This window comes from Sebastes fasciatus, chromosome 2, assembly GCF_043250625.1.
Source record: "Sebastes fasciatus isolate fSebFas1 chromosome 2, fSebFas1.pri, whole genome shotgun sequence".
Classification (NCBI taxonomy): Eukaryota; Metazoa; Chordata; class Actinopteri; order Perciformes; family Sebastidae; genus Sebastes; species Sebastes fasciatus.
The window spans coordinates 5,172,413-5,198,639 of NC_133796.1; the positions used below are offsets into that span (position 1 = coordinate 5,172,413).

A 26,227-nucleotide genomic window follows, 5' to 3' on the forward strand; every position below is an offset into this window, starting at 1 on the left:
ACAGATTATCTCCATAATAATGCAGGAAGAAAAGTAGGAACACAACATTTTGTAAAAGCAAAGTGAACTGATGTTTCCACAAGGTCACCACTGCATTGGAAATCCCAGTATTCTGCAACTTACAAACACAATTTCTAAGAAATATTAAAGCCAGATGATTATCTAAACCAAAAGTAAGCACACCAGGAAGTCAGTCTGGGAACTATGATGGATGTTTTGCAACAGACAGTTTGGGTACTAAGTTCACCGTTCATCTTAGTTTTCTCCAAAATAAAATGAACTAAACTGAGATTCTGTTCACAACCATCTGCTTTTGTTCCTTGCCATGTCAAACTTCTTTCCGCATAGTGAGTAAAGCGTTATATTCATAGACATATACTCTATACATAGATGCCACATTGGATGCTTCAGCCCGTTGCAGCGATATGTCAACATGGGCACCATATTGGCCCCGGCAAGACTGGCCTGTAACCAAGCCCCCAGAAAGAGCTCTGGTCGTTGATCCCAACTTTCGCAGTGGTCAAACGGCGGTACTGCAACTTCCGTGTCCATCACATGATGCATTGGGCCCAAAAAGACTTTCCCATAGACTTACGTTGGGAAAGAGACGTCTGTAACTCAACGGATCATTTCTTTTGAAGTAAATAAACTCCCCAGTACGAACACTCTAATAGCCCTTATTTAAATTATCAGGTTTTAAAAGTTGTAAAACGCACTAATAGCTGAATCCAGAGTTATTTCTCTTCCTCCGTTCATGTGAATGAGACCCAGACCGAGGCTGGAGCGCAAGCCGTGACAACAGCGTGACGTGTAGATTCGGGTACTTTTCCAGTCGGAAGTCGAGCCATTTAGGCTTCATGCTCCACTGAGCAACTTTCATAGGAATGAACAGGATTCTCTTAATACATCCATGCCTGTAACCCTATACAAGTGAACGGGGGAGCTGTGACGTTAACGTATTTAACAGTTTTTCACAGAAATCTTTGGGAAAAGAAAAAAAAATAATGTTAACTTAACGTTACTCCTTGTAGATCCTAAACACTTGAATATAAAACGACTCATTGAAATCGGTTGAGAAATGTAGACGTTATAGTGCTTTTTATCAAGAAAAACGGCAGCTCCCCCGTTCACTTTTATGTTTTTATGGGCCAGTCTTGCCCTGTCCAATATGGCGCCCACGTTGACGTATGATCCAGGAGTCAATGCGGCGTTTATGGTTATCATAACCAATAGAAATAATGGCCAAAACTATTTAAATTGTAAATTGTAATAAACCACAATTATCCTTTAATTGTCCCAATCTAAAAGAAAGGAAAAGTGACCCTCTGGCCTTCTTGTCTGTACGACTCATCAGTGCTGTTGTCCTTTTTGGTCATCAGTCTTGCTAAACCATGTCACCTGGAGCGAGGAGGTGGGGGTAATTGGTGCACAGCAGGGGTCAGTGAGTGGCTGGGGGCCGCGGAGCTGGTGGAGGCGGAGGTGGCGGCGGTGGGGTGATGAAATTGGAAAAGCATGTGGAGATAGATGTGACTGCGAGACGGATCCAGACACTTCCAGATGCCCGGGCGCTGAGGGGCCGAGGGCCGCTAGCAGAGCCACCCTCCCGGGGGATGTGACTCACCTGGAAGGAGGGCCAAGCACTGCCAGATGTGGAGGAAGCCGCCTGGGTCCCTCACGCCAAGCCCGTCTAACACTGTCTCGATTGTGCTACAGCATATGCTTCCAGTCAAGGGTGAAAAATGCAGGCACCAGCACATGCCAGAAGTCTTTCAAGCATAGCCCAGCAGTCAGCCTCCAGCCTTACACCCACTCTGATCCACACACACACACACACACACACATACACAGAGATCCTCCCAGTCATCCAGCCAGTGTAGTGCAGACATGTCACCACACAGCAAGTCAAGGCTGGTTAAACTGTAAAGCAGCTAGAAGGGACCCAGTCCAGACAACCAACCCTGGGGATAAGCACTACACAGCACTCAGACAAACACACTGAACATGGTCCACACCTCAGCAAACATGGCAACCCATGTCCAGGATGAAAGCAGGAGGCAAAAAATGCAGAGAAAGGAGGGAATAAAGGAGTATTACACGTGTCTCGGTGTTGAGACACAGGCTGAAGTGTCAGCCAGGGTCCAAACTAACACAGATGCCCCCCGAATGAGCCGCCTGAGTCAGACCAGACGGTTCCATCCCCCGTAGTAACATCCATATTGTGCTAATGGACCGCGGGACCCACGCGAGCCAGCGCAGCCTTGACTGCATCAGACACAAGAGTGACACGATCGGAAAAAACCCAGGCAGCCCCACTTAACCTGACGCCCACTCTCTCGCACACACACAAGACGCTGATTTTGCAACACTGGGAATCGTCACTTGGCCCATCTGTGTGTCTTTGTGTAAGTGTGTGTGAGCCTTGGAGGTGTTTCTGAGTGTGTGTGTGTAGGGACATGCAGCTGGTGAGCACACATCTCTTTCATACAAGCAAATCTCATCCAAATCCCCCCTCACCTGGAGACAACACACACACACACACACACACACACACATTTGCACACACGCAGATGGCTACCTCCAGCCTGTAAAAGTCCGAGGGCCCTGTGCAGGAATGTGCGTGTTGCACAATGACCTCATTGTGCCGTGATATGGCTTGTCTGAGCCACGCTCTGTGGCAGAGTCACACCTGTTCCACCTATGCCAAAGGGGCTGACAAAGCCAGAGTTACATCAATCAGCATTTAGAGCACATAGACACACAGATGAGAGACACATGCGCTCACATGCAGAGGCACACACACACACACACACACAGTGCTGATGTGGCACCGTCTCCGTCTGCAGCAGGGTGGCTCCCCCTGAACACTTATTATATTCAATGAGTTGGGAGACGTTATGATGGTTTGACATATTTCAAAATGCTTCATTTGCTTTGACTTGTTGGCTGTTTGAATAAGTTCACAAGTACAACAGAACAGGCTCAAACAGGACACTTTGTCACTCTTAAAAAATATTTTCAGCATTTAATTAGAACTAAATGTCAGTCTCGCACCTTCCAACTGAAAACTTAAGTGGTTCAAATACCGGTGTCTGTTTCCTGCCCTCCCGAAACACAGGACATGATGACATCTAAGTCATAATTGCGTCCGTGGGTCCTCCCCCAGAAAAATTTGAGTTTCAGAGACTTTGTTTCCTGCATTCTGGTGACTTTAAAAGAGTGAAAATAACAAAAGTACTCAGCATTTTTATGTTAAAACTTTTAAAACTGAATATGTTGCCCCTCTGGTGTGAACTTGGTGAGTAAATCTCTGCTATAAACTAATATTCATCCGTTTTTATTCATTTATATATATATATATAAACTCGGAAAAAAAAGTTTGGAAACTTGTGTTTGGTGGATTATTTCTCTGTTGTTCCAATGCTAATTGCCATTTTATTTGACATCATTGGAAAGCCTGTTTATTTATCTTCACAATGATGTCCAACTTGTAAGGATCATGCATTTGTGGGATGAGCAGCACAGCTGATTATGTGGGTAGCGCCCAAGTAAATTTTGGCAAAATGCTCCGTCAATGGTAAACAGTGTCTTCTCCTGTTGGTGTTGACTCTTGTTTTGAGTTGTTTGGTGGATTGGATGATTGAACTCTCTATCAGTAACAAGGAACAAACAAGACATATTGGCAATTTTACACTTTATTCATTTAATACACCGTCAGGAGCCTCAGTAGCGGTGGAAGATCCATACGCAGCCACAACAGCCTGGCACCTCCTCCTCATGCTGGTCACCAACCTGGTCACACGTTGCTGTGGGATGGCGTTCCATTCCTCAACCAGGATTGGTTGCAGGTCAGCCAGCGTGGTTGTGTTGGTCACTCTAACACGTACAGCACGCCCAACCTGATCCCACAAGTGTTGAATTGGGTTGAGGTCTGGACTCTTGGCAGGCCGTTCCATTCTCTCTACTCCCACATTGTGGAGGTAGTCTGTGATAACCCTGGCTCTGTGGGGGCGAGCGTTGTCATCTTGGAGAATGAAGTTAGGTCCCAGATTGTGGAGATATGGGATCGCCACTGGCTGCAGAATCTCATCCTGATATCTCACTGCATTGAGATGGCCTTCAATGATGACAAGCCTTGTTTTGCCAGTGAGGGAAATGCATACAATCAGCATAACAGGAGAATACACTGTTTTTTTGGCAACGTTTCTTGGGCGCTACCCACATATGGGCGGCTGTGGCTCAGAGGGTAGAGCAGGTTGTCCACCAATCGGAAGGTCGGTGGTTCGATCCCCGGCTGCTCCGGGTCACATGTCGATGTGTCCTTGAGCAAGACACTTAACCCCAAATTGCTCCCGGAGGCATAGCCATCGGTGTGTGAATGAGTATTTAGATTAAATCCTGATGGGCAAAGTTGGCACCTTAGTAGCCTCTGCCATCAGTGTGTGAATGGGTGAATACTGACATGTAGTGTAAAGTGCTTTGAGTGGTCGGAAGACTAGAAAAGCGCTATATAAGTCCAAGTCCATATTCAGCTGTGCTGCTCATCCCAGAAATGCATGATCCTTACAAGTTGGTCATCATTGTGAAGGTAAATAAACAGGCCTTCAAACGATGTAAAATACAATGCCATTTAGTATTGTAACAACAGAGAAATAATCGACCAAACACAAATTTTCAAACTTGTTTTTCCGAGTTTGCCAGTGTTTGGTTTGTCCGTTCTGGGCTGCCAAAGAAACAACATGGCGGATGCGTATAGCTCCATCCTCCGGTTCCCCCTCCACGTAAACACTGTTAGCATGTTGAGAGCCATGCGGAGGCAATAGAAATGCTCCAAATCTCACATTTAGCACCTTTAAACTGCCCCCTTTTACACACACACACACACCTGGTCAATCGCTGTGTCAGATTATTTCTGAAAGTTACAAAAACTGACGAATGCAGCCTCCCGATTCCACTGAAGAAACCTGGGTTTCAGACGCTGTGAGACGATCTGACAAACACTCCGTTTGAAGCATACTGAGGCAACTAAGTGGCACTTACTGTAAATGAATTAATGAGAACCCGCCTGGGCTGACATTATGAGCCAGTCTTAGCTTATCCGGTACATATGTCAGCCAATAAAGAAGACAGATTGCAGTACGGAAATGCCAAAGATATGTTTTGAGGTCATTTAGAGTTTTATAGTTTCTTAATTGTTCTAGGCTGGATATTTATATATTTGAGTCTATTTTTCTTTTCTCAACTTTAGTACACTTTTGTGTTGTTGTTTGCAGTTGCTGATGTAATTTAATGTCCAGTGAATTCACATTAGCCTGTTGCGTTACAACTTTAAAATATCACGCGGGCTTTACTGTCTTTCACAGGCTCTAGTAGGTTCAGTTTTAGTGGGTTTTTTAAAGTTTTTGATGCCAAATCACAGCATGTTTTTTTTTCTATGGTGTTCCTCAAGGTCTTGGTGTCTTAATGTGGTATTTTGGAGGGATTATTGATCATTTTTTATCAATTCTCGAATGAAAAAAAAGGTTAAATTTAGCACCAAATCTGTGTAACAAATGGTATCAACCCAAAAAATTACTGCAACAACTTATGAGACATAATAGAGCATGAGGATGGAAATCATATACTTTGATCATAATGGTCTAAACCCTTATACACTTTTATAATTCATTTTAAATAATTCATTCATTCATTTGTGTATATTTCTGATTCATGACTAGAAGAACTTGACACACAGTAATGAGCTGCATCTCAAATTAATCATCAGCCTCCCAGCTTTCAGATGATGTTCACCACTTCTATGTGACATCTACTGTTGACCTGCTATCTCCCTCTAAAGATCCCCTGGACACCCCTAAAAAAGACAAAAACAGGTCTATTGTGGGTCTCAGAGGGTTAAGTATATGCATTGTAAATAACCACAATTAAGGGATCCTCAAAGGGATCAGAAATGTAATTTTATCTTTTGTGTTTGTGTTGGAATATGAATATCGTCACAGACACACCCATTCAGGCTATAGAATAAATGGATGATTGAGTAAAGGTCTTCACTTCACTCCATTAGAATCGTACAGATCATCACTTTGAAACTGAAATTCAAAAGCACATTAGAAATCACAGTCTCCTTCACTACTTGTTTCCACTAACCAATATTTGTCACAGTCACTTCCTGGAGCCCACGACAGACTCATTAAGACGGTTGCCGCAGTGTCATCTGATCCACTGGCTCATTGGTCTGACGGGTCCCCAGTGCCGGAAGAGCACTTCCAGGAAGCCCATCGGCTACTCTTGCGATAAAGGCTTCGCTGCAGAGGGCCAAAGTGATCAGGGTCAGTGGGAAATGACTGCTGTTTGTCATATTATCACCACCACTCTGAGAAGAATCAATCAATAGCAATCTTGTGAAGGTCTCTCTGGGAGAGCTGCTGCTGCTGCTGTTGATGATGCATACTAACACTGATGGGAAAGCTTGCTCGGAACCACCTCACGGTGTCACAATGAACTCATCAAGGAATCAGATGATGAAGCCATTTAAACGGCAGAGTGAGAGCTAGACACCGTATATCTACATTTCACAGATTCACACAACTGTCACGGCAGATTCATAGTTTGTTTCAATACTAGGGCTGCGGTCGAAAAGTAAAAAACAAAATGACGTCCTAATGTCTTTTCCTAACCGCTTTTCCTTGACCTCGATGGAAAACGTCATGAGGTCAAGGAAATATGAGGAGGAGAATTCAGAAGGACTTAGGAAAACAACCGTGGTCTTAAGAGAACCCGACGGCACTTTCACTACAGGCTCCGTAATTATGATGCGACGGCGGCGGATGTTAGTGACGTGAGTCTGCTGTGGTGTTAAATAGGTCTTTCAAGTGACAGGCTGCTTCACCCACCGTGTGAAAGAGAGATACAGCCGGTCTTTCTACTGCTGGAACACTTTACATCAACATATAATAAAGAAGACACAAATACACTCCCCTTTCCCTTTTTTCCTTTTTTTGTGTGAATATATAATATGTATATATACATTATGTATATGTGTATACGTATGCATGTTTGCACGTGTAGGCGTATGTGGCCTATGTGTATGTATGTGGATATAAGTGTGTATATGTGTGTATGTATATACAGTATATATGTAGATGTGAAAGTGTGTTTACATATGTATGTTTTTCTTCTTCTTTTCTCCTCAGTTATCCATTTACTCTTTGTTCTATCTTACTCTTCTGTTCTGTATGTACCGCTCAGTGTATAAAATACAAGATACTATTGCAAATGGATGTGGATGTATTAATCATGAGTCATTTTCAATAAAAGTATTAAAAATAAAATATATAATAAACAATTATCTGATCTAATGTGGACACCCGGTGAAAAATCTCACTTCATTACGAAGGTTACTAATGTGTAAGTTTGCGCTAAGTGTATTTCACCGATGTTGCAGCCAGTACTACCCTGAGTGGACAGTATTTCCCCGCTGTAAGACTTGATACTAACTTATAACACTATTAAATCCATGCTCTACTTTATAACGGCACTGGTTATGTCAAAGCAAGCGACTAATGTGCCTATTTGGAAATCACCTCCACCATTAACTGCGACCTGGGTATGTTTTTTCCTGTATTTAATCTGTATTTGTGACCGTGAGCAGCGGCAACTTGGATGTGTGACGCAACTATGTCGTGGCAGGTGTATTGCTGAGGACCCAAGGAAGCGCAGTGTCGACTGTGAAGTAGTTTGTGGGAGCCGTTCAGCGACACCACAGGCCAAACATTCAGCCCGTTTCTGAACAGGCATTACATTTTCCATTCTGATTCCATTGTACTGGAGGGGAGGCAGACATATCAGAGACAGATATCTCAAAACCTGGACGAATAAAACCAAAACTATCTGAATGGCTACCACTAGGGGGAGGTAAGAAAATATATAGTCACCTTCTTCCTACACACTTCCACTCTGTTTGCGCGTTCGCGTGGAGGGTCCGCCATATTAAGTACCGTTCCAAACCAGTTAGTGGGGAGTGGAAGTGGGTTATAAAACCCTCCAACGGCGAGGCTGCATCGATGCCGACTTGCCAACGATCGGACCTAAGATCTATGAAACTGCTCAAACTAAGATGAATATTTAATTTATTTTACTTTATTGTCATACATACGTTATCGACTTAAAGTAAATAGATTGTATTTAGGATCAAATATACCCTTGTCCACTCTAGAAAACAGTAGACATGTTGTAAATTGTTGTATATTTATACATATATACAACATATATTTATAATTTTTTACCCCTACCAGCAACTTTAAAGCTGCAGTAGGCAGTATATATTTTTGGCATCACAGGGCAAACATTCCATAATAACCTTTCAACATATTGTAATTCAAGTGTTCTGAGAGATAACTAGACTTCTGCTCCTCCTCATGGCTCTGTTTTCAGGCTTTAGAAAATCTAGCCCATGACAGGAGACTTTGACCAATCACAGGTCATTTCATTGAGAGAGCGTTCCTATTGGCTGTGCTCCGGTCATGTGACCAGAACTTGGCGTTCCTTCACCAGATTTCACAATTGCAGTGGCGTCACAAACGTTCTCATTTTACATCTAAACCGTGCACTACAAGATGATTCGAAAACATTTGAGGAGAGAAATAGGCATTAACGTAACAGAATATTGATTCATATTTGATCAGCGCTGCCTAGTTTGATCGTTTGATCGGAGTTCGCGAGTGATTGACAGCCGGCTCTCATAGACGGCAGCTGGACAGCAGACCTCAGATCAGCTCTTACTGCTTGTTTTCCTCCGGTCTGTGAAATCATGCAGATGCCGTTAGGAGCACCGGAGGACACAGAGGAACATGATTTTTTTCAGGTTACTTGTTTCATGTACTACTGTCACGATATAGCGACCGTTTTATAAAAATAACTTTTTTTAATCATATTTGCTCCAATCTTGCCTACTGAAGCTTTAAGTACCATTCCAAACCAGTTAGCGGGGAGTGGAAGTGGGTTATGAAACCCTCCAACGGCGAGTTTACATCGATGCCGACTCAACCAGCTGCCTTCACTGACGACGTGCAACGCCGTTTTGTGTTCGTCATGGAACGCGATCCAATGTCAGCTCCGTGAAACTGCTCAAACTAAGATAGATATTTAATTTATTAATTAATTTATTATTTAATTTATTCTTTTTTTACCACTGCATTTATTTATACAGAACATTTACATTAATATTCTTATTTATTTATACTATTCTTGCATATTTACACAGTTAATGATAGATCCTATTTTTCATCATTATTTGCAGTGTTGTTAACAAATTTCATATTTGTATTTTCTTATGATTTCTTTATGGTGAACAGAAGTAGCGTGACCGATTAATAGGATCTGAAAACCAGGATCTTTAATACTGTGTTTTGCCGTATAAGCAGACATACGTAGGCTCCTTCCCACCAAAGTGCAGTGCAGTTTGAGTGTGCTGGAGCAGACGCTGACAGCGACCAGATCCTGGTGTGTTGAAACAGTGATCTGGGTGGGTATGAGAGCACGGTGGGTTAGCGCTGGTGCTGTGGAGGCTGCAGCTGAGAGCTCAGAGCTGTGGGATTGTGGGATTGTGTCAGGCTGAAAGGGGATCCAGCACAGGGCAGAGAAACACAGCAGCTCCCCCTCACTGCTGGAGCACACCGCTGACACGCTGCCAAGTTCTCAGGGCTCCGCAGCACACACACACATGCACACACACACATGGTGCAAGCACAAGAGCAAAAAGTACATATTCATACAGAGTTGCACACACACACAGTCACATGGCATTCACACAATGTTTCACATCCAGTCACACACATTTGCACACAAAAATACATGCATATATCATCGACAAATAGACACACAGATGCAACCTCAAACACACACACATGCAGATGCACACATATCCAAACATAAAAGTACAGACTCTCACTTCAAACTAAAGCTTTGCTGAGTTACAAGAAGCACACATAATAGCCTATAAGGTGCTCCTCGGTGACATACCTTTGTGATTTTTTTTAAAGTACTGAGAGATTGTAGAAATGTGGAGGGAGGATCGAGGAGGGAGAGAGAGAGCACAGACATTTTCACCAGCAAAATGGATTTCTTTTGTTTCTGATTCATCTCATCTTCTGCAGCCAAGTGTCAAATAGATTCAGATTTTGAAAAGCAATGTAGTAGTCATAAAAGTAAATCTGTATCTTGTTTTTTCGGTTGTTTTCTGCTGTTATTTTGTGGTCAGCATTGAAAAGAGTTGAAGGTATAGTTTGACATTTTGGGAAATACACTTGTTCACTATCTTGCCGATAGTTAGTTGTCATGTCTGTACGGTAAACATGAAGCTGTATACTGCCAGCAGTTGGTTAGCTTAGCTTAGCATAAACACTGGTTTTTACTGGGGATTATGTGACCTCAACGTGTCCACATTTTTATCAACTCATTTGAGATAAAAAAAAACTGTTAATACGTTCATCTAGATCGCCTTTACTGTAATTATTACATTTGCTCAGAGCAATATTAAGCAGCAGCCAGTGCAACCCAGTAACCAGAAATAATGTTAGCATTGTACGTTTCTGCAAACCACGGATACGTTGAATGTCGACGTTTCTGAACCAAAAATATGTTTGATGAATACGTGTCATATCAGCCTCGTATCACGCAAGTAACAACGTAACGTAACAACGTAACGTAACAACGTAACGTAACAACGTAACGTAACAACGTAACTCAATAACGACCGCGCTCAGCGGAATTTCTTACGTAACGTAACATAACAAGTGTACGTCAACGTTTTCTTTTGGTTTCACACGGGGACACAAACAGCGGTCTGGGTGAAAGTCCTGCGTTTGTTTGCATGCAAGAATTGATTTTTGAATGACTACAACACTATTAGTGTTTATGTGTTTTTTTTAGGGCTATCAATCGAATAAAATATTTAATCGCAAATTAATCAAACGTTTTTCTGTTCAAAATGTACTTTAAAGGGGAATTTATCAAGTATTTAATACTCTTATCAACATGGGAGTGGGCAAATATGCTGCTTTATGCAAATGTATGTATATATTTTTTATTTTAAATCAATGAACAACACAAAACAATGACAAATATTGATCCAGAAACCCTCACAGGTACTGCATTTAGCATAAAACAATATGCTCAAATCATAACATGGCAAACTGCAGCCCAACAGGCAACAACAGCTGTCAGTGTGTCAGTGTGCTGACTTGACTATGACTTGCCCCAAACTGCATCTGATTATCATAAAGTGGGCATGTCTGTAAAGGGGAGACTCGTGGGTACCCATAGAACCCATTTACATTCACTGATCTTGAGGTCAGAGATCAAGAGACCCCTTTGAAAATGGCCATGACAGTTTTTCCTCACTGAAATTTAGCGTAAGTTTGGAGCGTTATTTAACCTCCTTCTCGACATGCTAGTATGACATAGTTGGTACCAATGGATTCCTTAGGTTTTTTAGTTTCATATGATGCCAGTATAAGTAGCCGCTACAACCTAAAAATCGCAAGTTAGTGGCAGTAAAACAAATTTGCATTAACGTGTTTTTATCATCATCATTACAATCCACGTACCAATAATGTTTCCTCCAATACATTGGATGTGTATTCTACACACACTACTGGCTGGAATAAAAAAGACAAAACACATGTTGGGATGTCTGTTTTGTGACGGGTGTTGAGCGTGACCTGTTAGGACCCATCAGGGTGAGCCATCAGCCAGCCGTCCAGTCACTCCAGTTCCTGTGATGAGTTCCAGACTGGCTTTTGCTCCTTGTCAACCTCCCCCCACCTAAAGCCTGCCTCTGGACTCCCTTCATCCCTCGCTCGCTTTTCTCCCTTGTGTCCCATCGCCGCACATCATCAATACCCCTCAACTCTTCTGTCACACACACACACACACCCTCCCACGCACACACACACACACACACACACAGACACAGAGCCCTGCCCTTCACCCCCTCAGCACCCCTCTGGAACCCCTCACTTCAAAAGCCTGCCAGCTTAACATGTCATTGATTAGAGCAGGAGGGGCCTGCAGCCTAGGGGGTGTTGGGGGGGTGTTGGGGTTTCACCAGCTATCTATCACTACTGGGGAATCACACACACAATCAGACAATCAAAGACAGCACTCAGATCTCATACACATATCCATTATGGCCTGCTGTGGACTTGTGTCTTCTCTGAGGCCTGTACTACGAAGCAGGATTTGGGGTTAGTGAGGTAACTTTCAGGGTTATCTTCCCTACGACGGTGGTTCACTTCTTACCGGGATAGATCGCCATGGTAACTTATGCTGAACACCTAACCTGCTCCAGAGCAGGTTACGTTCCAGATAAGAGATCAAAGCACCGCCTACTGACCAATCAGAGCTCTGTGCGCAGATCGTATGATAATATTACAAAAATACAGAGAAGTTTAAGTCATAATCCAGACTCAAAACAACACAGTTTAAACTGACAAATGCAGGAAGGTTGCTGGCTGTATGCTGTGGGTGTTTACCGCTTTGAATTATGTTTTTATATTTATATTTTAACTTGCTCTCAGGTCCGTTTCACACCGCCCGGAGACGGGGACGCAGCTGAAATAAGGCTGAACTAGTCATACACGCCACAACTTCATCAATATCATAATGTAAACCACTGTAATCTAATCATCCATTCTGTTTTTAAAGCTATTTATAATATCACTGCCCCGTCTAGACAACTATATCTAACTTTGGAGTGTTCTGTTAAAGCTTCAGTAGGCGAGATTGGAGCAAATATGATTTAAAAAAGTTGTTTTTATAAAACGGTCGCTATATCGTGACAGTAGAACATGAGACAGGTAACCTGAAAAAAATCATGTCCCTCTGTGTCCTCCGGTGCTCCTAACAGCATCTGCAAGATTTCACAGACCGGAGGAAAACAAGCAGTAAGAGCTGATCTGAGGTCTGCTGTCCAGCTGCCGTCTATGAGAGCCGGCTGTCAATCACTCTGAACTCCGACCAAACGGTCAAACTAGGCAGCGCTGATCAAATATGAATCAATATTATGTTACGTTAATGCCTATTTCTCTCCTCAGATGTTCTCAGATCATCTTGTAGTGCACGGTTTAGCTGTAGAATGAGAAAGTTTGTGACGCCGCCGCCATTGTCAAATATGGTGAAGGAACGCCAAGTTCCGGTCACATGACCGGAGCACAGCCAAAAGGAGCGCTCTCTCTCTCAATGAAATGACCTGTGATTGGTCAAAGTCTCCCGTCACGAGCTAGATTTTCTAAAGTCTGAAAACAGAGCCATGAGGAGGAGCAGAAGTCTAGTTTTCTCAGAACACTTGAATTACAATATGCTGAAAGGATATTATGGATTTTTTGCCCTATGATGCCAAAAATGTACTGCCTGCTGCCACTTTAAATTAATAAATCTGTTAATTTACGTATTCACACATCTGCATTTTTTTTCTTTTGCCAGCTGTCCTTCCTGCATTTGGCAGCTTCTACTTTTTTAGTCTGGATTATGTGTTTAACTTCTTCGTATTTGTCTAATATTATAGACGTTTGTAAAAATGTGCCGCTCTGCTGACGGTAGACTTGTCCATGTTTGCGATTGGTCAGATGCTGCAAACCCCGCCCCTTTCATGTGAACGCGCTCGTAACCAGACTGAGAAAGCCTGGGTTGATTTACCGAGTTGATATCCACCGTCGGTAGGACCACTTCACCGTTGTTCGGGTTAGTTAAGCCAGATAACTAGAAGCTACCCGGGGTATGTTGAACTCTCTTCGTACTACAGGCCCTCTGGTGCACAACATCCCGCTTCTATTTAATTATCAGTCCTAGAAACAGATGGAATGCAAACACTGATAACAGCAACGTCTGCGGTGAGTCATCATGTTCTGCATCATCAATCATAGGATCATTTTCAAGTGCGATGGAAGCTGTTGCTCCGCTCTGCCAGCGTGTGTAGGTGGTAGCAGCTAGCGGGGGTTGGCTAAGGGGGTTGGTCGCGGTGAGTAGCACCCTGGGGTGGTCTCGAGCCTCCCCTGTACACCTGCACACACATAGACACGGTCACGGACAAAGGTATGCTTACACACACGCTCACACACACACACGCACACACACACACATTCCCAGGTTGGACATGTGGCAGGCCACCCAGCGCTCTCGGTGCTCCCGCTCCTTTAAAACACATCTGGTAGCTCCATTAACGCGGCAGCAGGAGAGAGAGAGAGAGAGTTACTCCCTCCGTCTCCGCTGAATCCTCACTTACACTCCTCATCGAGACCGCACCACCTCGGCGAAGGGGATAATTGGCCAAATGAGATGTTTGCACACAGCCGACTGTGTATGTCAACAACCTATTTAACAGCGATTATGCCTTGAGCAATGATGTTTTAGCGCAGGTTTTCCCTGGCTGCCCTCCTTCTTGCCCTACTCTCTCTCACACACACACAAACATTCTCCCAAACACACTCATCAGTGTTGCTGTTTTGCAGCAGAAATACGGGAACGGAGGTCGTTTCTACCTCCGTAATGCTGTTGTAGTGATGTAGAGCTCTCTGCAGAGTGTGTATCATGTTCATGAGGCAAGTAACAGCTACTTTAACACGCCTACACATTGTCTGTTTATGCATGAGACAATAGCAAAACCCACAGCGCTCCCCCCAGTTATCTGGTCTCGTCATCGTCACATCTATATGGAGCGCCAACTGTGTTCACATTCAGGTCTTGTGGCAGCTCCAACCTGTCCTACGCAGGGAAAGAAGTGCTTGAAATGAGTCAAAATGCTCTCCAACAAGCTGTTTGATCCTGATGCCATTTAAAGTACGCCGACACCGTCAGTTTCTTTCCACTTTCTCTTTTTTTTTTTGCTTTTCTAAAAGATGCAGTGGTGCAGTTTGGAAGCACAAAAGGGAAGTATAAGGCCAAGCACTAGGCTGGTCGAGAGAACCTAAAGCAGAGGCGGCAACTCCTACATGATTTCATCTGGATAAGTACACAATCAAAATAACAAGAGGATGGTTTCTTTTTGCACCGCAGGGTATGATTGTCTTCAACGCTATACCAAATTATACTGAACGCGCAGTGATTTCAGTATCTCCAAAAGGCCCTGATGTCCCCTGCCACAGTATGGCCAAGTATTGATTTTTTCAAGTTGTAGAAAAGTTAGGTCTCAATGTGTAGTTGGTAGCAGATCAGCTTTCAGCCACAATATCATCTGTAAAAGCAGGATACAAAACAGAGAGCGCCACAGAGAGGGAAATCAGATGTTCTCCAGTTGATATCCGGAGCGTTAATATAGCAGCAAACAGCTATTGTCTGTTTACAGATTAGGGCTGTCAAAGTTAACGTGATAACGCGTTAACGCAAATTCATCTTAAATTAACGCGTTAACACAACATGCGATTTTTAGATTGTAGCGGGCTAACCTAAGGAATCCATTGGTACCAACCATGTCATACTAGCTTGTCACGAAGGAGGTTAAATAACACTCCAAACTTACGCTAAATTTTGGCGAGGAAAAACTGTCATGGCCATTTTCAAAGGGGTCCTTTGACCTCTGACTTCAAGATGTGTGAATGTAAATGGGTTCTATGGGTACCCACGAGTCTCCCCTTTACAGACATGCCCACTTTATGATAATCACATGCAGTTTTGGGGCGAGTCATAGTCAAGTCAGCACACTGACACACTGACAGCTGTTGTTGTCTGTTGGGCTGCAGTTTGCCATGTTATGATTTGAGCATATTTTTTTTATGCTAAATGCAGTACCTGTGAGGGTTTCTGGATCAATATCTGTCATTGTTTTGTGTTGTTAATTAATTTACAATAATAAATATATACATACATTTGTATAAAGCAGCATATTTGCCCACTCCCATGTTGATAAGAGAATTAAATACTTAACAAATCTCCCTTTAAGATTAATTTTGAACAGATAAACGTGTGATTAATCACATTAAATATTTTAATCGATTGACAGCCCTAGTAAAGATATAGAGAAGTAATGTCTACCTGAGCAGAGAATGAAGTCTCCCTCTGTATGTGTTGTAATCAGTGCTTTTTTTAGTGCATGTTCATGCATGTGAGCATGCAACAACTAGCTGAACATTGCTGCACAGTTGGTGATAATTATCTGATTAGTTTAGCAGTTTTAATATTGCTTTATTAGTGGCATTTAATGAACACCATTTCTCATAAACCCAAGATTATTACTTCACCAGCAGTCAAGTGGTGAGCTACGAGATTGTCCACAGAGGGCTGGACACCGTAGACATGTTTTAGACAGCAGAAATTACAGCTGGAATTACTGCCAAATAACCCCAATATTAACCTCAAAATGTGTTGAAAATTTGTTTATTATAAACATTATTTGATCATTATATTCCGCTATTTCCCAATAGTTGATAATTTATTTAATAATATAATAATACATTTAATTTATTAGCAAATAATTTATTTAAAAACTCCCTGAATCATGACATTAGCTACCAGGTTACATTTGTGTAGACAGTAAGTCACACAATGGTGAGATTTGTTCCTGATCAGAAATGTCTTCTATTAGTTTTGGTTTTCCTCCGATGGAGAGCAGCCGCTTCTCAAGCCTAAGGGCCTTATTTTAACCATTATATGCTACTTAAGCATATAATTATTAAATAATGTTTATAATAAAGTAATTTTTGATACATTATGAGGTAAATTTTGGGGTAATTTGGCAGTAATTCCAAAGAAATAATTCAAATAGGTTACTTGCTAATTATAACCTAATTACCATGAAATTTGCGTACCTGTAAAATAAAGTTTTTCATTCAAATCAACAGATTCAAAATGTTTGACAAGCTCTGATGTCTTTCACTCTGGCCTGGCCAAAGCAAATAAAGCTGTAAAATAAAGTTGAATTTCATAGCTACTTTTCCAGAAGTAAAGTTTGACGGGGTTCTAGTTTACATTCTCAACGCACCTTTATTTGCCGGGGAACTTTCGGCCAAGTCTCCCCCCGATCAACAGCGTTGGAGCTCCACAACCGTATGGATAGACCATATCTCCAGGCTAAGCCATCAGAGATGTTCAGCTCCCCCTTCAGTGAAAGCGCTCCAGGTCAGTGAAACCAGAGGGGAGAGGGAGAGTCAAGCTGACCAGACCCTGAACAACTTTCATCTCTGATTACACAGCTTCTCTCTCTGGAGTGTATACACTTCTCCACCCCGGCATACTGATCAGGCCGATTAGCCCTCCATGATCACTGCAGCTCCACAGACTGGAGCGCCCCCCTCCCTGCTCCACCCGCGCCTCTCTCTATCCTCCACCCCCTCCCCGAACCCTCTCCTACAGCACCTAGGGTTATCGTCAGAAGTCTATAGCCCCTCCGAAGTCTCAGTAGAAATCAGCAGGGCTGGATCGGTGAGCAGGCCCGGGCCAGAGGAGGCTTGGGAGAGGGAGGAGAGGTGCTCTGGCTCTTAAGAGACTCCCCTCCCGGCTTTTTGAAGGAGGAGGGCGAACGGAAGGAAAATCAATAGGCAACGAGCAGGAGGCCTGTGATGGCATGGCTAATCGGGTTTCTGCATTAATGTTTCAGATGCTGGGAGAACTCATTGCCGGGCTGGCTGTACTCAGGGCCTCAGCGCAGCCTTGCACAATAAGCAGCAAAACACCTACACACAAAAGGCAGCTGTGTAGCTTCACACACATTCACTCACTCAAGCACAAAAAAAAAAGAAATGGTATCAATAAGAAGCTGTGTTTCCTCACACAGTCACAAAACACTTTGGGGGTTATGACAACAGTGTGGTTTTTCCCTGATTATATGCAACCATAATTCAAAAGAGCTGATAACACATAAGAGGTCTGGGACAATTACCTGAAGCAGGCACAAAGAGGGGAGGGAGCAGAAGTACAAGAAATTGCCCTGAAAAATGCAAGCCGTAGGTCACTGTTGAGATAAGCCCTTAAAACTGGTGGTGTGTGTGAGAGCCAGAGAGAGACATGCAGCAGCAGCAGCAGCAGCAGCAGCAGCCGCTATAGCTGATGTGTTGGAGGAGCAGTCCTCCCAGACACTGAATCATAATCTCTGTAAACTCTGCCGGTATTCAGTGTTTATGCCACAGTTTTCCACATTGCTTTCCTCTGACATTAGCCGTAGTATAAATCAGGGTGCGACAGACAGGCAGCTCCCTTCTAGAGGCTGGTACGGGAAGGGGAGCTGCCACGGGCTGCACCCTGGGCCCCCACCCGCCTCCACCTCCACCACCACCACCTCCCTGCTTCACCACCAGATGTGCTCTGCTATCTGCTAACCCCCACCCCAACCAACCCCCCCACCCCCCAAAACACACGCACACACAGGCACCCTCATCCCACCACTCACACTGACACCACTAATGCCTCCAACCATGCTGAAATATTCACTCTCTGCTCTCCTACGCTCTAGCTCTGCTGGTCTGCAGCTTTGACTACAACAACAACAGCGATAGTTTAAGGCTTACTGCAAAAAGTGATGTAGTTCTGCTGCTGCCTTCAAGTACCCAACCCAGGCTTTTTTTTTTTTTATTATTATTATTATTAATAAGTCACCAAATGTTCATCTTGAACGTAGCTGCACAATGTTCACTGACAATTTTTCACGTTTGATAGATTGGCAGTGTAGACATGGGGGGAGACAGGGGTGTGGCATGCAAGACTGTAATCTACGGTAGCTGACACGGGCAAACGCAACTACATTGGCCCGAAATATTTCCATTAAAGAGGACATATGCTCATTTTCAGGTTCATGTTTGTATTTAGGGTTTCAACTAGAACATGTTTACATGCTTTAATGTTCCAACAACACATTGTTTTTCTCATACCGTCTGTCTGAATATACCTGTATTCACCCTCTGTCTGAAACGCTCTGTTTTAGTGCATTTCAACGGAATGGCAACAGAATCGTGTTGCTAGTCAACTTCTTGGGCCCATGTTTACTTCCTGTCAGCTGATGTCATTCACATACACTAAAACAGGAAATAAACTGGGACACATTTAGAATGTTTACGTTTAAATCTGCGTAAAGGGTCTAAATATTGTATATTTGTGACATCACAAATGGACAGAAATCCTAACGGCTTGTTTCAAACGCACAATTCCTGAATACGGGCTGTGTCTATTTATCTGTGGATTGAGCGTTTTGATACTTTCAGAGTATTTATATATGACTTAAACCTGTTTTATAATATAAAAAGACATGAAAATCTCACTTTTTAGAATATGGGACGTCCACACAGGGAACGTCAGCAGCGCGACTCACGTGCGGCTCGGTTGCATTGCAGTTGCGTCTCTACTAGAGATTCAAGGTCTCGCCTATTTTTACCGCGAGTCGCACGCGGTTCACAGCAACAACAGACGGTGAAAGTGATACTTTTGACTGTTTATTGACATCATATCAGCAACATTACTACAGTTTCAATGTCTAGATATCTGTAGAATACGTCACAGACATGAAAAAAAGTAAAGATTTATTTTTAAATCAACACTTCCTGCTTTCACTTTTTTTCTGTGGACAGAATTCCTTCATTTGTTAACAAGGCTTTTATTCTGACATATTTGCAGGACAGTGTTGTAAAACACGCAGTGAGTGAGTGTTATCCATGAATGACTAAAGGACGGGGTTTTGACTATGAATTATTACTATTATTTACAAATTACTGCACACGGTTCTTAACCTTTTCCTGTCTAAAATGAAGCAGCAAGAAACGCTGCCGGTGTGGACGACCCACGCGAGGGTCAGCGAGGCTGTCTGGACAAGCCGTTAGGAGAAACCTGCTGCAGCTTCAGAGACGGTGCTCAATTCAAAAACACATACGAAAATCCTAAATAAATACAGAGGAAATGTGCTGCAAATGAAAAAAAAAAAACTACTGCAGAACGCTAAAAAAATACATTAACAGCAAACACACTGCAAATAGAGTGCTGCAGGGATGACGTATTTTTGTAGGCCAACCAGGAAGTTAGCATCGCCCTGGTTCCCTCGACAAAAAGCCAATGGGATTGTTCCATTTGAGTTTTGGATTATTGCAGAAAATAAGTTTTGTGGCAAACACACGTTTATGATACTTACACGTTTTGTTCAGCAAAATAATCTTCACAAATAAACACCACTTTTATGATTTTTGAAGCGTGAATGCAATCACTAGAAGTAAAAAGCTAACGTTAGGCTATAAACAAACTACGCCACGGTCGCATGAACGCAAGTATACATAACGAGGCTGTAAAGGAGGACGAGTCGGCGTGATGACGTTTAGTAGTCTCATTTAGCCACTTGTTAGCAACCGCCTTTTTTAAGAATTAAAAATTCACTTTTTTATTTTATTTACTTGTGTATTTTATATCGTACAAAAAAAATGTTAAAATCTCTTATTAAAGCGGCAGTCGGCAGAATTGTTTTGGCATCATTGGGCAAAACTTCTGCACCTTTTTTAATAATATTTGCTCCAATATTGCCTACTTCAGTTTTAAGCTTGTGTTAACAACAGACCTTATTTCAGGCATCTAACTAAAAACCCACTGACTTTGAGACGAGGGAACCGGAAGTGTTAAAATGTTAACTCATTTACGGGTTTTAGGACTCATTCCTACACAACTCTATACAGAAACCATGCAAAGTCAAAAACACAAACAAATGCAACAGAAAAATGCTGCACATCCCGTCAACACAACGGTAGCCTGTAGGGGGAGCGCTAAACCGAACAACACCAACCCTTCAAGTGTTTTTGAACACACCTGAAGATATTAATCACTTTAGCTAAAGTTTAGCCGACATAAAAAGGAAACTGTACTGAACAGATGCTATTTCACATTTTCTTCACACAATTCATACATTGCAAAGTTAATCTAAACATTTAAGTGGTTACCTCTGGTAGTGTACGGATTATTTTGATACAGAAAATGTGCAATAAACTGACATTTCAAGCTTTTTCATCACCAGAAACCCTTCATGAATTCAGCAAAAAAGAAACCAACCAGACTAAAATGTGTTTAAAGTAATTGACAACAGCAAGCTGTGTAGTCAAGATCTGAGTATGCATTTAGCTTGGTTCATATTGGATAAGCCTAAATACCAATTTATCCTAATGGTCCAGGAACTAGGTTTCATTTTTAAGAGCAGGGTATATACTTTTGATGAATGTAAACAGTAGTAAATGTAGTAAATAAATTCATTCAGTGCTTGACTCACCAATGACATGATTGTCATGAAGTTGACGTTGACTCCTGCACTTCCTCAGCTGCTTCAGAGGAGCAGTTTGGTGGCAGTTCATTCAAAGAGGCCTCAAACAAGCAGAAACAGGGACAGCAGAGTTCACCATGTAGAGGACAGCCACAGCTTTGCATGAGGCAGCTCTGCTAAGCAGCACCTGCAGCTCATCAATGACTCAGGTGATTGACAAGGTGACAGTCGAGGCTCCGCCTTCACTATTGAGGTGACACTGGGCAAGAGGCTGCATTCATGTCTTTATTGGAGAAATACAAGCTTCCTACCAGAAAACACCAACAAGGAAATGTATGGCAGCACAGAGCTGCCATTGTTAGTGTAATAAAAAGGAAAAACACTTTGTGATAAACTGGTCTCTCTCTTTCTTTTATATGATTCTTAGTTCTCTCTTTTATCCTCATGCTGCGCTGCATCCACCAAATATCAATCACTCCGTTCATCTTCTTTTCTTTCTCCCTTATCTTTAGCTAAGCAATCAGACATTCATGTTCCCCTCAGGTAGACATTACTCCTCAATAACTTTACATAGACAATAGATGTTTGCTGCTATATTAATGCTCTATATTGAATAGAGAACCTTTAAATAATTTTAGAGTCGGTGAAAAAAAAAAGAAAGAGAAACAGGTCTCAAACACAAACCGTATGAAATGTGTTGATCTGTCAGGGTCGTATGTACGACAGCGAATAAGGGTAGTTGCTATGTAAAAATAAATAATTACGGAGCTGGGGGGAATGGGGGAATATTCCAAGAAAAACTATTCTGAGATGAAGTGATGTGGCTCCTTAACAAATAACCCAACTATTTTTCATTACCACGGTTTTGCACTCCACTATTGTGCCTATAATATATTTTCTTTCTTTCCCTACAATGGCCTTAATATACTGTAGTACATATGAGCAATAGCACTTGTGTTTTTACGGCTGAAAACCTCTTCTTTCTGTACAGGTTTGAGAGCAGTGTCAGGTTCAGGTTAAGCCTCCAGGACATCTTTCATGTATCAGTGTGCGCTGTCATTAAGGCTGTTTGTTGTCCTTCAGAAATACAGCACTTCACAGACTTAACAAACGCATACAGCGCATGAGTGCATGTGTTAATAGACTGTGCATGTTCATGCTCGCACATAAAACATGCTCTTTTTCTACCTCATACACACTGAAAAGGCATCCTGTTTCTGAGGTGCTCTCAGATCTTCGAGCAGAGCCGTTCTACAGTGACAGTATTGATTGTTCGGCAGCAGACACTCGTTTCTTCTCTGCTTCGACTCTCATCCTGGGATCTTGAGTCTCTTCAACCCCATTCTTTGAGTCTGCCGGTTGCTTATTGCTTCCCTACGGGGGCCTTGCCCTGGACAGAGGTGGATGTAAGGATTGGAATGCCTTATTCATGTCACTTGAATGTATTCTTGCTCGACAGCTCCGTACAGACAGGAAATGGTTGTCCTCACACACATACAACAGACTGAGGATGAGGAGAGAGAGACACGCTGACGGATAAGAAACATCGACAAAATGCATAAAGTAGTAGCTGTCCTCTTATTGAACTCCACTTTTCTATGTCTACATCTTCCCTAAAGGCCCGGACACACCAACCCGACATCAGAGAACTAGCGGGAATGAAGGCCGACCGTTGTGTCGCCTCACGTCGCCTTTGTCTCGGCCAAAAAGTTGCACTCGCACACACCGCAAAGACTACAGCCGACGGCCGACTACAACATACGTTCTACGTCTGCGTGAGAGGAAATAACTCTCCACACCAGCAGGCGGCGGTAGTACGTATTCATCATTCAAAAAGAGAAACCAGAAGACAGAGGATGGTGGATATATGAGCTGTTGTTATGATACCTACATGAAACCACTCTCACTCTCCACTTAGCTTCATTCCAGATGTTCATGTCGCTGTCAAATATCCGTGAATTGGAACGATCAGAAAAGATGAAGATGAAAAATGAGAAGAAGCTTCTGTGTGTTTTTCCTCTTGACCTTACTTGTTGACTTGCTTTCCTCACGTCCGTTTCTCTTCTCATGCATTGATTTGTTTAAGCTGAACAGCCAATCAGAGTGATTTCTCTCACCGACGGGCGCCGCCGCCGATTCAACATACTAAATCGGCCGAAAAAACTCCAACACGGGCAGACTAGAGCACACACCGGAAAAACTAGACGCTCACCGACGGCCCCAAACTGTCTGACGGCCGACCGTTGGCTTGGTTTGTCAGCACCTTAAATCTACTTTCATTCAGGCAGGTACAGTATAGCTTACAGTATATAGTTGGGGATCATTATGGGCAACTAAACGTCAAGCTACATCAAGTGAATTTGGGGCACATGCTGGGTAGGGCCGGGCAATCAATAAAATGTTATTTTCAGTTACGATTTTGTCTTCCAACGATTATAAAAAAACAAGATAATCGAGATAAAACGATTATTGTGCCGCATTACGTTTCGCAATACTGTATGTATAAATATAAATCCAGCGCATACCTTTTCAGTGCACTTTTGCCGCCGCTCGGCAGGTCAGAGACGGCCACGCACTGACACTGGCTGGCAGGTTTCGCCGGGCGCATTTCCTCCGTGGCGGTGCGCTGCAACAAGCTCGGCTTTGAGCTTTACAGCACCGCTCGCCCTGGTGTGGCCCGGGGCCGTGGACTTAGTTATCACTGCAGTTCCCTCTCTCCCTGTGGGGAGGGATGAGGCCCCCTGCTCCCAGCGCGTCCAGCAGGCACGGAGCAACATTAGCATTCATTTGGAGTCATGTTTGAGTCCAATAGTCACTCTCCTTGTAGCTCTGGTTTGGTCTCCACCATCCTCTGACTCAAAAATATCTATATCTTTAGCTAAATTGTTCACAACCTGCTAAGTGGTCACTAGCTAGTCTCTAACTTTGTCTATGTTCCATTTGGTATCAAAAATGGGGTTTGATAAATGATCCTTTGGTCATAAATGATGAAAATAATGACTGTGTCTCCTATTTTTATCATACAAGAGTTTTGTTGATTTTACTGAAGGTTTCATTCAAGTCTACAATTGTTCTTCATGATTAAATTGATGTGTAGGTGAAATATGAACAAATAAAGAATCCCAGCTTTCACCTGGATGTCACGGAGCAGAGCGTGACCTTATAGGTACTGGGTACAGGGTCATGGTCGGGTCACAGCGCTGGCACATCCCCATCCAGAGGAGGGGTGTGTTAATCCTCCTCAGGCCCAGGAATGCCACCACTGGCCCAGCCGCGGTTAGGTCCCGCAGCCGGCAGCGGGGGCCTCCGATGCTAATTGGAGGCTCTGAAGCGTTGGGAGGCATGCAAATATCTCCGGCTTTACTCAGATACCCTTCTGTTCCACTTCCAGTCCTCTCCAATCCCCTCATTCCACCTGACTGGAGGAGAGGAGGGAGACGAGGCGAACACAGCTGCCGGTTTGTTGCCTCCTTCCCGTGGGCCTTGGCTGTGTGGAGGGAAAAGGGGGTAAGGGGGGAAGGGCGGGGGGGCGCTGCAGCCGCTGTTGCCTTGATTAGGGGCTGGGCTTCCAGGCCCATGTCATGTACTGTACATCAGAGGAGATCAGCAAGCCAGCCTGAAAGTCAGATGACACCAAGCACATGCACAGCGCTCCTTAACCCCCTCCGTCACCCCCCCTCCACCCTCCTCCTAGCTTCATCTCACCTGTCTGTCTCACCCCCCGAACATAACTAACCCCCCACTCTCCCCCTGGGACAGATCAGAAAAGGCAACCTGCAGAACGCTGGTGGTTATCAAGAGAGGATGAGAGACATGAAAAACAAGAGGAATGGCGTTTCGGTGGGGGCCGTCTGGGTAAAGGACCAGAACAGACCAGGCACGAGGAAGATGTTTAGACTTGGGCGGAGCGCTTGTCAAAACCATCAGGCTTTAGCCTTTGATGAAGACCTTTTGGTTCAGGACTTGAGAGTCACTTGACATTCAGAAGGTGTTAGCGGAATAATTGTCAAGAATTCGTCTTCATTATTTATCTTTGGTTTCATTCTGTCTGGACAAAGACAAACGGTCAGTGTCACGAAATGTTGTAAAATACAAGATAAACTGATTATTTCATATTTTTCATTTGGACAATGAAGCACTGATTCATTTAAAGCCTGTTTTTGTCTCTTTTAGAGGGGTCCAGGGGGCCTTTAGGGGGAGATAGCAGGTCAACAGTAGATGTCACATAGAAGTGGTGTACATCATCTGAAAGCTGGGAACCTGAAGATTAATTTGAGATGAAGTTCAACATCGTGTGTCATAATCCAAAGAACATTATGATGGAAGTATATGATGGAATTTTTGGGGTTGATACCATTTGTTACACACATTTTGTGCTAAATTTAACTATTTTTTTTACCACTCAAGAATTAATAAAATTATCATTATTCCCTCAAAAATACCTCATTGAGACACCAAGACCTTGAGGAACACCGTAGAAAAAGTCATGCTGTGATTTGGGATCAAAATCTTTTGACATTTGGAGATTTCGGCAAGAATTGCATTTTTCGGCGATTGGACGGCGAGCACTTCTGTTGTGTAAACTGCTCAGAAAACCCATTTTATTGTCAATCTAGCTAGGAAAGCCATCCATCCTCTGAATGCTCTAGGTCTCTAGTTTGTGGCTGTAAAGTTTCATGAGGCTGTGATTATCCTAGAGGTCACCACAGGTCATTTTATACAGCGAGGTCAAATAAAAAAAAAAAAATTAAAAATGGTCTCACTACAATGAAATGGCTCCTATGGAGACTAACATCATCACACATGAATACAGTTGGGCTCATTAGATCCACAAGAGTCTCAGCTTTACAGTGATACGTAATTTATGTAATTCAAGACTGTTTAGGGACCCCAGTATGCAGAAATATTCAAACACACCATTTTAGAATAGGTGAATTTATACTGCATTCAAAAACTGCATTTTCCCCCCCAAACTGCATGTGATTATCATAAAGTGAGCATGTCTGTAAAGGGGAGACTCGTGGG

The 26,227-nt window shown here is 43.1% G+C and overlaps 1 protein-coding gene and 1 long non-coding RNA gene across 2 annotated transcripts in view; one reads left to right on the forward strand and one right to left on the reverse strand.

Moving 5' to 3' along the window:
• bnc1 (basonuclin zinc finger protein 1) overlaps positions 1-21,359 on the reverse strand; it is a 71,603-nt gene extending 50,244 nt beyond the window's left edge. The window contains exon 1 of the mRNA XM_074659396.1: positions 21,212-21,359. Within this exon, the coding sequence (XP_074515497.1) occupies positions 21,212-21,229 (18 nt within the window). The 5' untranslated portion in view covers positions 21,230-21,359. The remainder of the gene's footprint in view (positions 1-21,211) is intronic.
• LOC141783034 (uncharacterized) overlaps positions 1-26,227 on the forward strand; it is a 589,922-nt gene that overhangs the window by 507,379 nt on the left and 56,316 nt on the right. The gene's annotated exons all lie outside the window — the stretch shown is intronic.